At 43.9% G+C, this 12,258-nt stretch overlaps 1 protein-coding gene across 5 annotated transcripts in view; it reads left to right on the forward strand.

Annotated features, from left to right (window-relative positions):
* PTPRE (protein tyrosine phosphatase receptor type E) overlaps positions 1 to 12,258 on the forward strand; it is a 94,711-nt gene that overhangs the window by 9,254 nt on the left and 73,199 nt on the right. The window contains exon 1 of one of the 5 annotated variants that reach the window (XM_066554611.1): positions 847 to 1,092. The exons of 2 other annotated variants lie outside the window; for them this stretch is intronic. In XM_066554611.1, coding sequence (XP_066410708.1) covers positions 878 to 1,092 — 215 coding nt within the window. In that variant the 5' untranslated portion in view covers positions 847 to 877. Of the gene's footprint in view, positions 1 to 846; positions 1,093 to 12,258 lie in introns of those variants that run through there. 2 more of the 5 variants (XM_066554612.1, XM_066554615.1) reach the window with 2 other exon arrangements.

Consider the following 12,258-nt stretch of genomic DNA (forward strand, 5'->3'; position numbering starts at 1 on the left):
AGGTTTTGGGAAAGGCAGGATGAGGAGAAGCAGGAATTGAAGTGAGGGATGCCCAGGGTGAGTGGGGATGAAAACCCCACCTGAAGGACAAGGTTTGGAGGATCCATCTCTGCTCCTCCCTTCCCAGGATAACCAGCCCCAGGGAGGAATTCAGAGCTGGTGAGGGCGAAGGGCTTGGAATTTCTGTTTGGAATAATCAGAGCCTGAACACGGAAAACACCTTGCACCTGTGACTTTATGTGCATAAAAGACTTTGCCATAAAAATTGATTTTTCAGAGCAAGATCTGCCCTCGTTTTTTAATGACTTGAGTGAGGCTGAGCTGTAGTTTTCACTTAGTTAAGCTCATTTCCCACCTGCTTTTCATTTCGAGACCCGCCATGGCTTTGGTGGTGGTTGTTGAGTTGCTTCGATGTATGAGGGTGAAAGAAAAAGGTGGATTTTTGGAGAAGGTATGAAACAAAAAATAAGGTGGGTTTTTGGAGAAGGTATGAAACTAAAAATAAGGTGGATTTTTGGAGAAGGTATGAAACAAAAAATAAGGTGGATTTTTGGAGAAGGTATGAAACAAAAAATAAGGTGGATTTTTGGAGAAGGTATGAAACAAAAAATAAGGTGGATTTTTGGAGAAGGTATGAAACTAAAAATAAGGTGGATTTTTGGAGAAGGTATGAAACTAAAAATAAGGTGGATTTTTGGAGAAGGTATGAAACTAAAAATAAGGTGGATTTTTGGAGAAAATAAGAAACTAAAAAGATGGATTTTAGGGAAAATACTGTATTTCTCATGAACTTTTCTCCCCGAGGTGATGCCAGCCCTTTGTTGATGCCCTGTGGGCTGCTGCCTGAGGACCACAAACACCAATTGTTTGGGGGAGCATGACTGGCTCTGGCACTGAACACTGCAGCCATTCATGGGCGCTGCCTCGGGGCTCACAGGAACCTTTATCCCTGCAGGGAAACTGGAATTTTCCTCGGGGACAGAAGCAACAAAGCCCAAGGGGAAATGAGCCCGTTCAGCAGGGACTTGTTCCATCCTGGGAAGGGCAGGGCAGGAGCATAGGGAAGTCCCCTCTTCCCTCAGCCCAAGGCAGGTGATGACATTTCTTGGTTTTTGGGGGCTTGTGGTTGTGTTTTATGGATTTGAGGTTTATTTTTTTTTTCTTAATCTCACTAGGTCAGGAGGGCGTGATGCTTTTCTTAAAAGTTCCTTGTTGGATTGGTGGTTTTATTATAGTTTTATGTAGTTATATATATAACTACTCCAGTTGTTATATATTATAGTTGTTATATATTACATTATAGTTTTTATGTTATAGCCATTATATATTATAATAGTTATATATAATATAGTTATTATATATTATAATAATTATATATAATATAGTTATTATATATTATAGCTATTGTAATTTTATATAGGTCTACATGCATTGATGAATTGTGTCTGTGGGATGTAAGCATGGCAAAATATTGTGATTTCAGGCAGAAGAGGAACTTTGCAAGCTGCTTTTAGCCCCTCAGATCAATAATCAGAGGGATGCAGCACAGAAATATCACAGGCAGCAATGCATTTGCAGAATTGGTGGCATCAGGGATTTGCTGCTTAGGGGTTTGCAGCAGGAGCTAATAAATTATCAAAGGTATTAAAGAGATTCTGTTAATTTGCAAGGCTGAAAACACTCAGAAACCACAGAGGCATTTGTGTAATTTCCAGCTCTGTGTTTAAGAACTCCCATGAGGACCTCTTAAAACCACCAGGTGTTTTCTGGCTTTTTAAATCTCCCTGGAAACATCTAAACAATTGCATCATGTCGTTGCTCTTTGATCAGAGTCTTTAAAAGCTGTAACTCTTGTTTGTCTAATTGCAACACGGGATGTTTTGCAATCAGAATTTGGGAAATAACGGCTCCTTAAAATAGCTTCAAGCCTGAGGCGTGGTAAATGCAGAATTCATTCTGGTTGTATCAGGATAGTAAACAGTGGCAATCTGTAATTGTTGTAGTAAAATGAATTTTGGGGTCGTTGGGGCAGCAGGGTTGGTGTGTTTCTTTACTTGGATTTTTTACAATTTATTTTAATTATGATCCAATTTAAATAATTGAGCAAGGTTCGTGTTTATGGCAGCAATGTCCTGATGTTGTTGGGTCCCAAAAAGAGGATTTCTCCATACAGAATCCCCACAGCCCATTTTGTTCATGGATTCCTTGAGAACTTTTTATTTATCTTGTTTTTCCCAAATTGTGCAAGCAGATATTAAGCACGTTTCTGCTGATGTGGCTTTCTGTAGGAAACAAGGCATCCCCTGTTTATAAATTTCTGGAATGCAAAAATCATCTGTCTGCTTTGTTTCCAAGCAAACAGAGTCGGGACAATAGAGAAAGGATATTGTTATTGGGCCTCTGGGATGCTCCTACTGCACTTTATTTTGAAATAGCCTTTAATATATCTGACCTGATGCCCTGGGCAGGATAAGAAAATTCCAAGTGGATTGCTAGCTTTCCTTATTTTGGGAATTTTCCTTATTTTGGGAGTGTCTCTGCTGGTGTTGGTTAAGACTGTCTTGAGTGTCTGTCCATGAGCTTTTGGCCAGGTAGCATCAAGTCTTTAAAACCTCTTTCAGACTTTCCACTTGGATCTGAATGGATGAGGAATCTTCAAAATGCTGGGTCCTAGAGGGGCCAGGATTATAAATTATATCCTAGCTTTGTCATCTGTCACAGACATCTTTTATGAAAACTCCTTTCCTTAGGAGTTTTCCTCCTGAGAAGCTGAGAGGCCTCAGGAACAAAATGCAAACAATGGTTATCTGCTGCTGTGGGATGCAACAGGTGCATCTGGGATTGGGTTTATGGGGTTGTTTTTAATTAATGGCCAATCACAGCCCAGCTGGCTCAGACTGTCTGGTCAGTCACAAGATTTTATTATCATTCCATTCCTTTCTATTCCTTTCTAGCCTTCTGATGAAATCCTTTCTTCTATTCTTTTAGTATAGTTTTAATATAATATATATCAGAAAATAATAAATCAGCCTTCAGAATCATGAAGTCAGATCCTCGTCTCTTCCCTCATCCTCAGACCCCTGTGAACACCACCACAGTGATCCAGAGATCCAAATCCAAATTATTCCTCCTTTCACCCTCTCATAACGTCAGCAAATTTCTCCTGTGGGTGCCTGACAAGGCTTTATTTTAAATGCACTTTGGTGTTAGCTGGATGCCCTGGAGCAGGCAGGGATCCCTCGCTGCAGCCTCAAGGAAAGCACTTGCATTTCCCTCCAGCCTGGTTTAATTGAGCAGATCTGGGGAGTTTTCTGAGGCTGTTTCCAGGAGAAGGAGCAGCTTTCTTGCTGGGAATGCTGAGCAGTGTGTGCGTGGGCTGGGCCTGGGCCTTGTCACGCCTCATTTTCTGCTCCTCTCTTTGGGAGAGACCTCCTGGCCACTGATGTCTTCAATAACATTTTTACTTTGAGCATTGAAAAGGACCATTCTGCTGGTTTTCGTTTTGCTGTCCTGGTGTTTGTGCAGAACAGAAGGAACAAATGCATTGCATGTTCTTGCTGAGTTGACCTCAGCTGCCCGTGGCCCACAAGGACCCACCAGGAGCCAACTGAGGCTGTGCAGGCTCTGTTTCAGCAAGACTTGTGCTGATCTTGGGATGAAATATTTACTCTGTGTTGTTTTAATTGTGAAATAATTCATGGAGTTGGGAATGAACCAGTTATGGTAAGGATGTGGAGCTGCTGGAGTGATCCAGAGGAGGTCATGGAGATGCTCTGAGGGCTGGAGCCAGGCTGGGACACCTGGGGGGGCTCACCTGGACAGGAGCAGCTCCAGGGAGAGCTCAGAGCCCCTGGCAGGGCTTGAAGAGGCTCCAGGAGAGCTGGAGAGGGACTGGGGACAAGGCATGGAGGGACAGGACACAGGGAATGGATTTAAACTGACAGTGGGCAAGGGGTGGATGGGAGATTGGGAAGGAATTTTTGGCTTTGAGGCCCTGGCACAGGTGCCCAGAGCAGCTGGGGCTGCCCCTGCATCCCTGGCAGTGCCCAAGGCCAGGCTGGACCCTGGGGCTGGGAGCACCTGGGACAGTGGGAGGTGTCCCTGCCATGGCTGGGGTGGAAGGGGATGATGTTTGGAGTCCCTTCCAACCCAAACCTTTCCATAATTCCGAGCTGGGAATCCATCAGCTCAGAAAGGCCTTGGATGCTGTGCCCAGAGAAGCTGTGGCTGCCCAGAAGCATCCAAGGCCTTTCTGAACTGATGGATTCCCAGCTCTATGTTGTTCATAGCTGAATCCATCTGGGTAGGCACATCTGACCACCAGGCTTTGAGAGAAAAGTTCATCTGAAAGACAGGCTCTGTTATTTGAGCCTTTCAGAAGCAGCAAAGTCACTGAGGGTGTTTTCTTTGTGCAGAAACAGAGCCTGTGCCAAAAGCTGGGCACAACTCTCTGCCACTGAAGGAGTGGGAGCCTATGGATGTTGGATAGAGCCTTTTCCTGATTTAGAGATGGGGCAACTGAGAGGTGTTTTAAAAACTTTAATTTCCATTTCTGTTTTATGTGAAGGGTGAGACAATACAGATGTCATAATTTACGTCATTGCAATTAGAAGTTAACTATTCTTTAATTACAATGCATTATAAGTGTTTCTTGGTTTATTAGCTTCAGTTACACTATGTTGTAAATGTTTTAAAGTTAATTATTTGAAATTGCTCTATGTGAGTCCTACTACAATGTGTCTTTCATAGCTCTATTTCTCTAAAGTATCTAGTCTTATTTATAAGGCCACCCTTTAAAACTTGGTTCTAGCTCATTTCTCTCCCAACAATGTCTATCCTATTCTATAGCATTTCTAAGTTAGTATTTCTTATCTCAGAGTTTGCATACAGATATAGACTATGTGAACCTTCTATCAAGCTTTGAAAATCTTCTATAAATCCGTATCCCATTTTCCATTTCTCCCATATGGAGAATCCAGCCTGCTTCTAGATTAAATCCCTGTCCTTTGTGGACTCCTCTCTGTAAAAACGTGTCATGCACTGGAAGTCCTGGCAGTCTGCAGTGACAGGAATCTCTGTCCTCATTTTCATCCTCAGCCCTGAGCAGCTCCTGGAGCTCTCTGAAGATTTTTCCATGTCCATTTTTGCTGGTTTTTGGCTTCTTTTCTCTTCTTCTGTCGAGGTTGGGGTTGAAAGCTCTTGAGAGGATAGTTCATGTTCAGACTCAGGTGTTTATTATTTCTAATTTACAAGTTGTGAGTTCTACAGCATTCTAACAATTCCAAAACGGCTGTCTCTTGTTACAAGGCCTTTTAAGGCTAAACTGTCCAATTAAGAAATGACACCTAAGTTATTTTCACTTTTAACCCAATAACCAATCACTCAGAGTCTGCAATTGGACTTTTCTGTCCAATTATAAAATACCACCCAAACCCATGGAGAAGAGGGTGAAGGAGAAGGACCAGGCTCTGCCCTAAAACCTCCATCTTTCCCCATATATATTACTATATTCTGAAACCTGAAATTTTACGTTTTCCACCCTGTGACATTACACACTTCTATTCAAACTCCACACCCACAATCCCAGTGCTATCATTCCATTGTAGAAGTCTTCTCCACAGCCTCAGGTCAAATGTAGTATTTTTTTGTGGGTCTGTGCCTTTCAGCACAGAAAGTCTAAAACTCTCAGCATCCAGGGTTCCAACAGGTTTTGTGTTTCAGCTTGGAGTTGTACAGCTCCTTCCTCCTCAGTATTTGCAGAACAGTGAGAGTCTTGTGTTTTTGTGAGGAATTTAGTCCATTTTTGTTTCAGCCTCCCACTGGTAGTTTTTGTTTGGTATCTGGATTTCTGGCTGTTTATCCAGCCTTTGAACAGGAACATCTGAGTGCTCCTGGAGCCAGCAGGAATAAGGACTTTAGGAAGAATGGAATTCACCATTTCTTTCTGGGTCATTGTAGTGTATAATGGCTGAAATAAGCAAAAAATGATACAAATCTGAGTTTTCATCTCCCACACTGGACAAATAGTTGGGCTGGCTTCTGCAGAAAGGGCTTAGGATAGCAGCATCCAAGCAAAAAGGTCAAATCCCTGTAGGACATACCCAAAATTTTCAAATGAAGGAAATTTTATGTAAACGCAAACAAGAAATGCTCCCTGAGGGCAGCAACTTTTAATTTATCCTGTCAGTGTTACAGAAAACAAACCTGGAACCCATTTCTGCTCCTCAAAGCATCTCTGGAGGATGCTGTGCACTTCTCCAAGGACAAGTCCTCTCCACTGGGCTCAGTATGGGAAGTTGGCAGAGAAACCATTTATTCCCATCATGTTAATCCTAAAAACTAAAGGAAGAAAAGGCTGCGGGTGAGCTTGGCATCAGTAGACTTGGGTAATGAAAATTGACAATTGTGGGGGGAAAGTCTCATCCCCTGCACATCACAAAATGACAGCACAGCTCCTTGAGTCCTGCTGGTGGATCCTGGAATGGCTGGGGCTGGCAGGATGGAGATGAGGGCAATCCTCAAACGTTTCCTGCAGCTGAGGTGTGTGATTGAGAGAAACCCCCGAGATAAAACTCAGTGCCTCAGGCAGGAGAGATTGTGTGTGCTTATCTGGAAGTTCCCTTTCCTCCATGCTGATAACATTCTGAGCAGAGTGAAAATAGGAATTGCCATCCCCAGCCTGGTGTTATCGCTTTGGGAACAGCTTTTCTGTAGCTCCAGCCGATGGAAAAATGCATTCCTTTAATCATATGGAACACAGACTCTGCTGTTGGCAAAGTGGAGTTGTATTATGTGGGATGTGGAAGGGGGAATTGAAGGAAATTCACTCTTAGAAGGCATCTGATGTGGATGCCAGGCTGCAGCAGGGTGGGAAGGGGGTTTGTGTTTCTGTTCCATCCCACTGGGCAAAATTATTGGGAAGTCTGTGCAAGGGGGTTTGTGCTGCTGTTCCATCCCACTGGGCAAAATTTTGTGAAGTCTGTGCTCTCCTTGAGCGGCAGGTGGGGATGGGAGCAGGAGCTGCCCTTGCCTGGCTGCATCAGGAGCTGCCTCAGCCATCCCTGCCTGCTCTGTTTATCTTCCCTTGTGTCCCCTTGAGCCAGGATGGGACAGAGATTTTGGGCAGGAAAAGTTAAAAACTAACCAGAGGAGACAGACAGATGTGAAATAAATGAACTGCTGCTGCTCTGTCTGAGTGAAGGATGTTGTGGTTATGTCAGTGTCTTCTTCCAGAAGAATTCTGTCTTCCAAAAATTGTTAACAGGTTTTTGCCTGTTCTCAGCTACTTATTCATGCCCCTGAGCTGCTGCTCTCTGAGGATGTAGAACATTTTTTTTTCAGGCTGTAAATCCCATCAGGGAAATGTTTCCTTCTGCAGGGCTTTTGCCATTCTCACTTTAAACTGAATTTATTTCTTTTAACCCAGATATTCTCTTGGCCTGGCACAGCAAACACTGGTGCAGGGTGGCTGAGGGAGTTCTCAGCTACAGAGGGAGGGGAGGGGATGGGAGAGGAAGGTTGGAAAACAGAAATCCTTTGATCTTGGTGGTTGTTTTTGTGCTGTTTGTATTCCTGCATGTGCTGCACACTGGTTTTTCCAGGGCTGGGAGCTGTGCCTGCTTTGTGTGACGGTGAAAGAACATTTCCCTAAGGCTGAGGGGTGTTTCAGGTGGCTATGGGGTGTTTTAGGTGCCTGTGGGATGCTTTAGAGGGTTATGGGATTGGATGGGGTGTTTTAGGGGACTATGAGGTGGTTTAGATGGCTTTTAGGGTGTTTCAGGTGCCTTTGGGGTGGTCATGGGGTGTTTCAGGTGCCTTTGGGGTGGTCATGGGGTGTTTCAGGTGCCTTTGGGGTGGTTATGGGGTGTTTTATGGAACTATGAGGTGTTTTAGATGGCTTTTAGGGTGTTTTAGATGACTATGGGGTGTTTTAGGGGACTATGAGGTGTTTTAGATGGCTTTTAGGGTGTTTCAGGTGCCTTTGGGGTGGTTATGGGGTGTTTTATGGAACTATGAGGTGTTTTAGATGGCTTTTAGGGTGTTTTAGATGACTGTGGGGTGTTTTAGGGGACTATGAAGTGTTTTAGATGACTTTTAGGATGTTTTAGATGACTATGGGGTATTTTAGATTGATTTGCTGTGGCATGTTCTATGATGTTTATGGGGTGTTTTAGATGCCTCTTGGATGTCTCTGGGGTGCTTTATACGGCTTTGGGGTAGCTGTGGGGTGGTTTAGATCCTTATGAGGTGGCTGCTGGGTCTTGTAGATTGCTATGAGGTGGTTTAGATGGTTATGGGCTGTCTGTGGGGTGTTTTAGATCATTATGGGGTGTGTTAGGTTGTAATGAGGTGTTTTAAATGGTTATGGGGTGGCTATTGGGTGTTTTAGGGGGCTGTGGGATCTTTCAGATGGCTGTGGGGTGGCTGTGGAGTGGCTTAGATGGTCATGAGCTGGTTTAGATGGTTATGGGATTGCCATGGGGTGGTTTAGATGGCTGTGGGGTGGTTTAGATGGCTGTGGGGTGGTTTAGATGGTTATGGGATTGCCATGGGGTGCTGTAGATGGCTGTGGGGTGCTGTAGATGGCTGTGGGGTGCTGTAGATGGTTATGGGATTGCCATGGGGTGGTTTAGATGGCTGTGGGGTGGTTTAGATGGCTGTGGGGTGGTTTAGATGGTTATGGGATTGCCATGGGGTGGTTTAGATGGCTGTGGGGTGGTTTAGATGGTTATGGGATTGCCATGGGGTGCTGTAGATGGCTGTGGGGTGGTTCATAGGGCCACATCCCAAGTGGTGCCCTGGTATCTGTAGGTACCCATGAAGACAGAAGCTCAGAACCAGAGCAGGAAGAATAAATTCCCATTTTTCCTGGGTTAGTGCAAGGGGAGGGCGCAGGGGCTGGGGGGGAGCAGTGCCAGCAGTGCCCTTGGGCAGGTGGGGCATTGCCCAAACCCCAAATTCTGACAGGAATTTGCTGCTTTCCCTGGATGTCCCTTGGAGAGCAGGAGCTGGTCCTCTTGTGTCCCAGCTCTGACTGTCCCAGGGAGCTGCCCTGGTCCCAGGGTCCTTTCAGGGTGACAATGTCACCAACCCCTGATTTATTTCCAGACTTACCAAGTTATTTCCAAGATGTTCTGTGCCACAGATTGGTGCTGAGCTGAGTCACTGAGTTTTCCTCCCATTGATTTATTAAATAACCACTGAAAACTCTTCATTAACAAATACATCCTGACTATTTAAAGGGAAAAAAAAAAAACACAAAACCCTTTCCTGTGTGCACATCTCCTGTTATACTCTCCAGAATTCCAATTGCTCTGATCCAGAGGTGCATCCAGAGCTCCTAAAGCAGAGCTCAGAATGTTTGCTGCAAACACCCATCCCTTGTTAAGCAGTATTTACATAAAACATGCTGACACCACTTTGGGGAGATTGAGTAGGATGCTTTCTCAGCTGTTGAAATTTGCACACGAGATGGAAGATGTTTTGATTAAAAGAAGGGTTAGCTGAATATTTTTTTCCCATTTATTCCCATGTGTCAAAATCAAAGCAGAGTTTCTCCAGGCATTTTGCCCATTTTTTTCTCTTTTTTTCTGTTCCTCTTGTTCAGTTGTTTGGATTCTTTCCCCCAAGGTTGAGTTTTTTCTGGGCTTTTTTTTTTTTCTTGTAGCAGAGGAATTCAGTTATTTAAGGAGATAAATACATATTAAAATGCCTTTCAGACAGAAATAAACACTATGACTGGGTTTAGCTTCCTGTTTATTTTTGGGAGCGTTTGTAAATTCATTCTGGAATTTATTGGATTGGCAACGGTGAGCTGGGGACAGGCAGGGGGAAAAAACCAGGGAGATTTTCCCAGTAACATCCTCCTGCCTCAGGAACAGCAGTGAAAAATAGCACAGGAATAATTTCATTTTACTTGTCCACATTCTCCTTCCTTGTGACTTCTCTAATCTGAAGCAGTGAAAAAGAGCACGGGAATAATTTCATTTTACTTGTCCACATTCTCCTTCCTTGTAACTTCTCTAATCTGAAGCAGTGAAAAAGAGCACAGGAATAATTTCATTTTACTTGTCCACATTCTCCTTCCTTGTAACTTCTCTAATCTGGAGCCATTCCTGTGATAACATTTCCCTTCGTGGTTACTTAGTTGATTTTTTAAGCTGCATTTCCAAAGGCTCCTGTCAAGGAGGAGAACTCCAACTTTCCTAATCAGTGCTGAAACGACTTCTTCAAAGCCTAAAATGGAATTTGATCTCTTCTTTCCCCCTGCAGAGAGCACAAACGTTGCTTTTGTCATTCCTTTATTATTTGCTCTGCGAGGGTGCCAGCGCCCCTGGCCACTGAGAAACTGGAGCAAAAGCTGTTTTTAGCAACTGGAGCAGAATTTTCATAATAAACCTGATCTCGTGCCGTTCCCAAGCCTCCTTTGGGGGGAGTCAGGGAAGGAAGGTGGAATTAGGGAGGGTTGGAAGCGAGGGAAACTTCAAGGAGCCTCAGCCTCAAAACTCTCCACGGATTTGCCGCTGCAGCCTGGATTAGAGGACCCTTTAATTTGCTTTTAATTAAAATGATTTTCATTTATTCTGTGCCTTCTTCAGAGGTCCCGAGGCGCCTCGCAAACTTGTGATGCTGTGTATAAAATACCAAATGCATATTCATGTGGTGCTGAGATTTCACCTGGAAGCTGAGGATGAAGGAGAGTTTTACCTTTTTTTTTTGGTTGTTTTAGAGCCTCAGATCCCAATTACAGAGCAGCTTTTCAAGCACTGCTGCTGTACATCTTCTCAATGAGTTGTAGTCCAAAGTGTAAACACTGCCCTGCCATAAATAGCTTATCTGGATGCAAGATTTAAATAGCCAGGGCTTTGTTTTTGCAACCTCATTCAGTTGGAAAGGAAAAAAAAAAAAGTCATGTAAATGCCTTTTTCTTTCTCTATTTTTCAAAAAGGAAATGCACCTATTGCAGAAATTCCCAAAGGAAATCATGGATTAAAATGGAAAGTGTTGCATAGCTTGTAAATAGAGTTATGTTAATTATCTTTTAAATAGTTGATCTTAATGCAATGTAGATATTAAAAAAATGAAGATAACCCTTTCCTAAATAAGACTGTGCTACAATTTAATTGTGTACTCCACAATAACTTCTAAAGAGGAGAAGAAATAGGGCCTTTTTTTACTTTTTTTGAATGACTTTTCTGGTGGTTTCTTTCTTTTTGGGTATTTGCTGAGGCATAAACTCTGGATCAGCACAGAAACAGGAGAAAATCCAAGGAATATTATGGAAAATGCAGTTTCAGGGGTGAATTTGACGCCCCAGCTGAGGTGGCAGAGGAACAACAGAGAGGGGGAGGCTGGCAGGAGCAGGGAATTTTTCCAGAGCCTTGAAAAGTCGCTACATTCTTGCTTGGGGAGAAGGACAAATCCTGGTAGAGGAGATTCTGAGATGTTCATGCTCTTTTGAGGTGGGGGTTGGTCTGTTCTCCCAAGGAACGAGGGACAGCACAAGAGGAAACGACCTCAGGTTGTGCCAGGAGAGGTTTCGGGCGGATATCTGGGAAAATTCCTTTATGGAAAGGAATCCCAGCCCTGGCAGTGGTGGAGTCCCCATCCCTGGAAGGATTTAAAGCTCTGTGGATGTGGCACTTGGGGACATGGGGCAGTGGTGGCCTTGGAGGCCATGGTTGGACTTGATGGTCTTGGAGGGTTTTTCCAACCTAAACAATTCCATGGCTCTGTGAGTTTGGACAGCTCTGATTTGGGGCTGGAACATTTTGTAAGGCCTCCCTCCAGTCTGCTGGAGGCAGAATTCCCCCATGTGCTTTCAGGCAGTTGTAGAAATTCTGGGACCATGCCATGAGTTTTTAACGTCTCGTATTCAAGAGGGAAAACCAGAACAAAATCCTTCAGCACATTATAAGGATGATTATTTCCTAAAAAAAATGTGTCTTATAAAAATGGCTCTTCTGCTCTCAAAGAAGAAAACCTGAAACTTTTGCTTGCTTACAGAGTGTCTGAAATTCCCCTGCTGAAGTTTGGGGAAGCAAAAGCCCTTTTTGAGGATGTCACAGCAGAACTGTGAGCAGCAGATTTTCCCATAGTACTCCTTTTGTTCCCTAAATGAATGCAGCAGTGTTTGCTCCTGTGGAGGAGCTGCTCATGAGGAGGTCACAGAGGTTGCTCAGATCCTTGGAGGGGGGCACAGGGCTGTGCTCAGCACTTGCAGAGCATGAGATTTTGGGTTTTTTGGGATTTAACTTC

Source organism: Molothrus aeneus, chromosome 8, assembly GCF_037042795.1.
Source record: "Molothrus aeneus isolate 106 chromosome 8, BPBGC_Maene_1.0, whole genome shotgun sequence".
Taxonomy (NCBI): Eukaryota; Metazoa; Chordata; class Aves; order Passeriformes; family Icteridae; genus Molothrus; species Molothrus aeneus.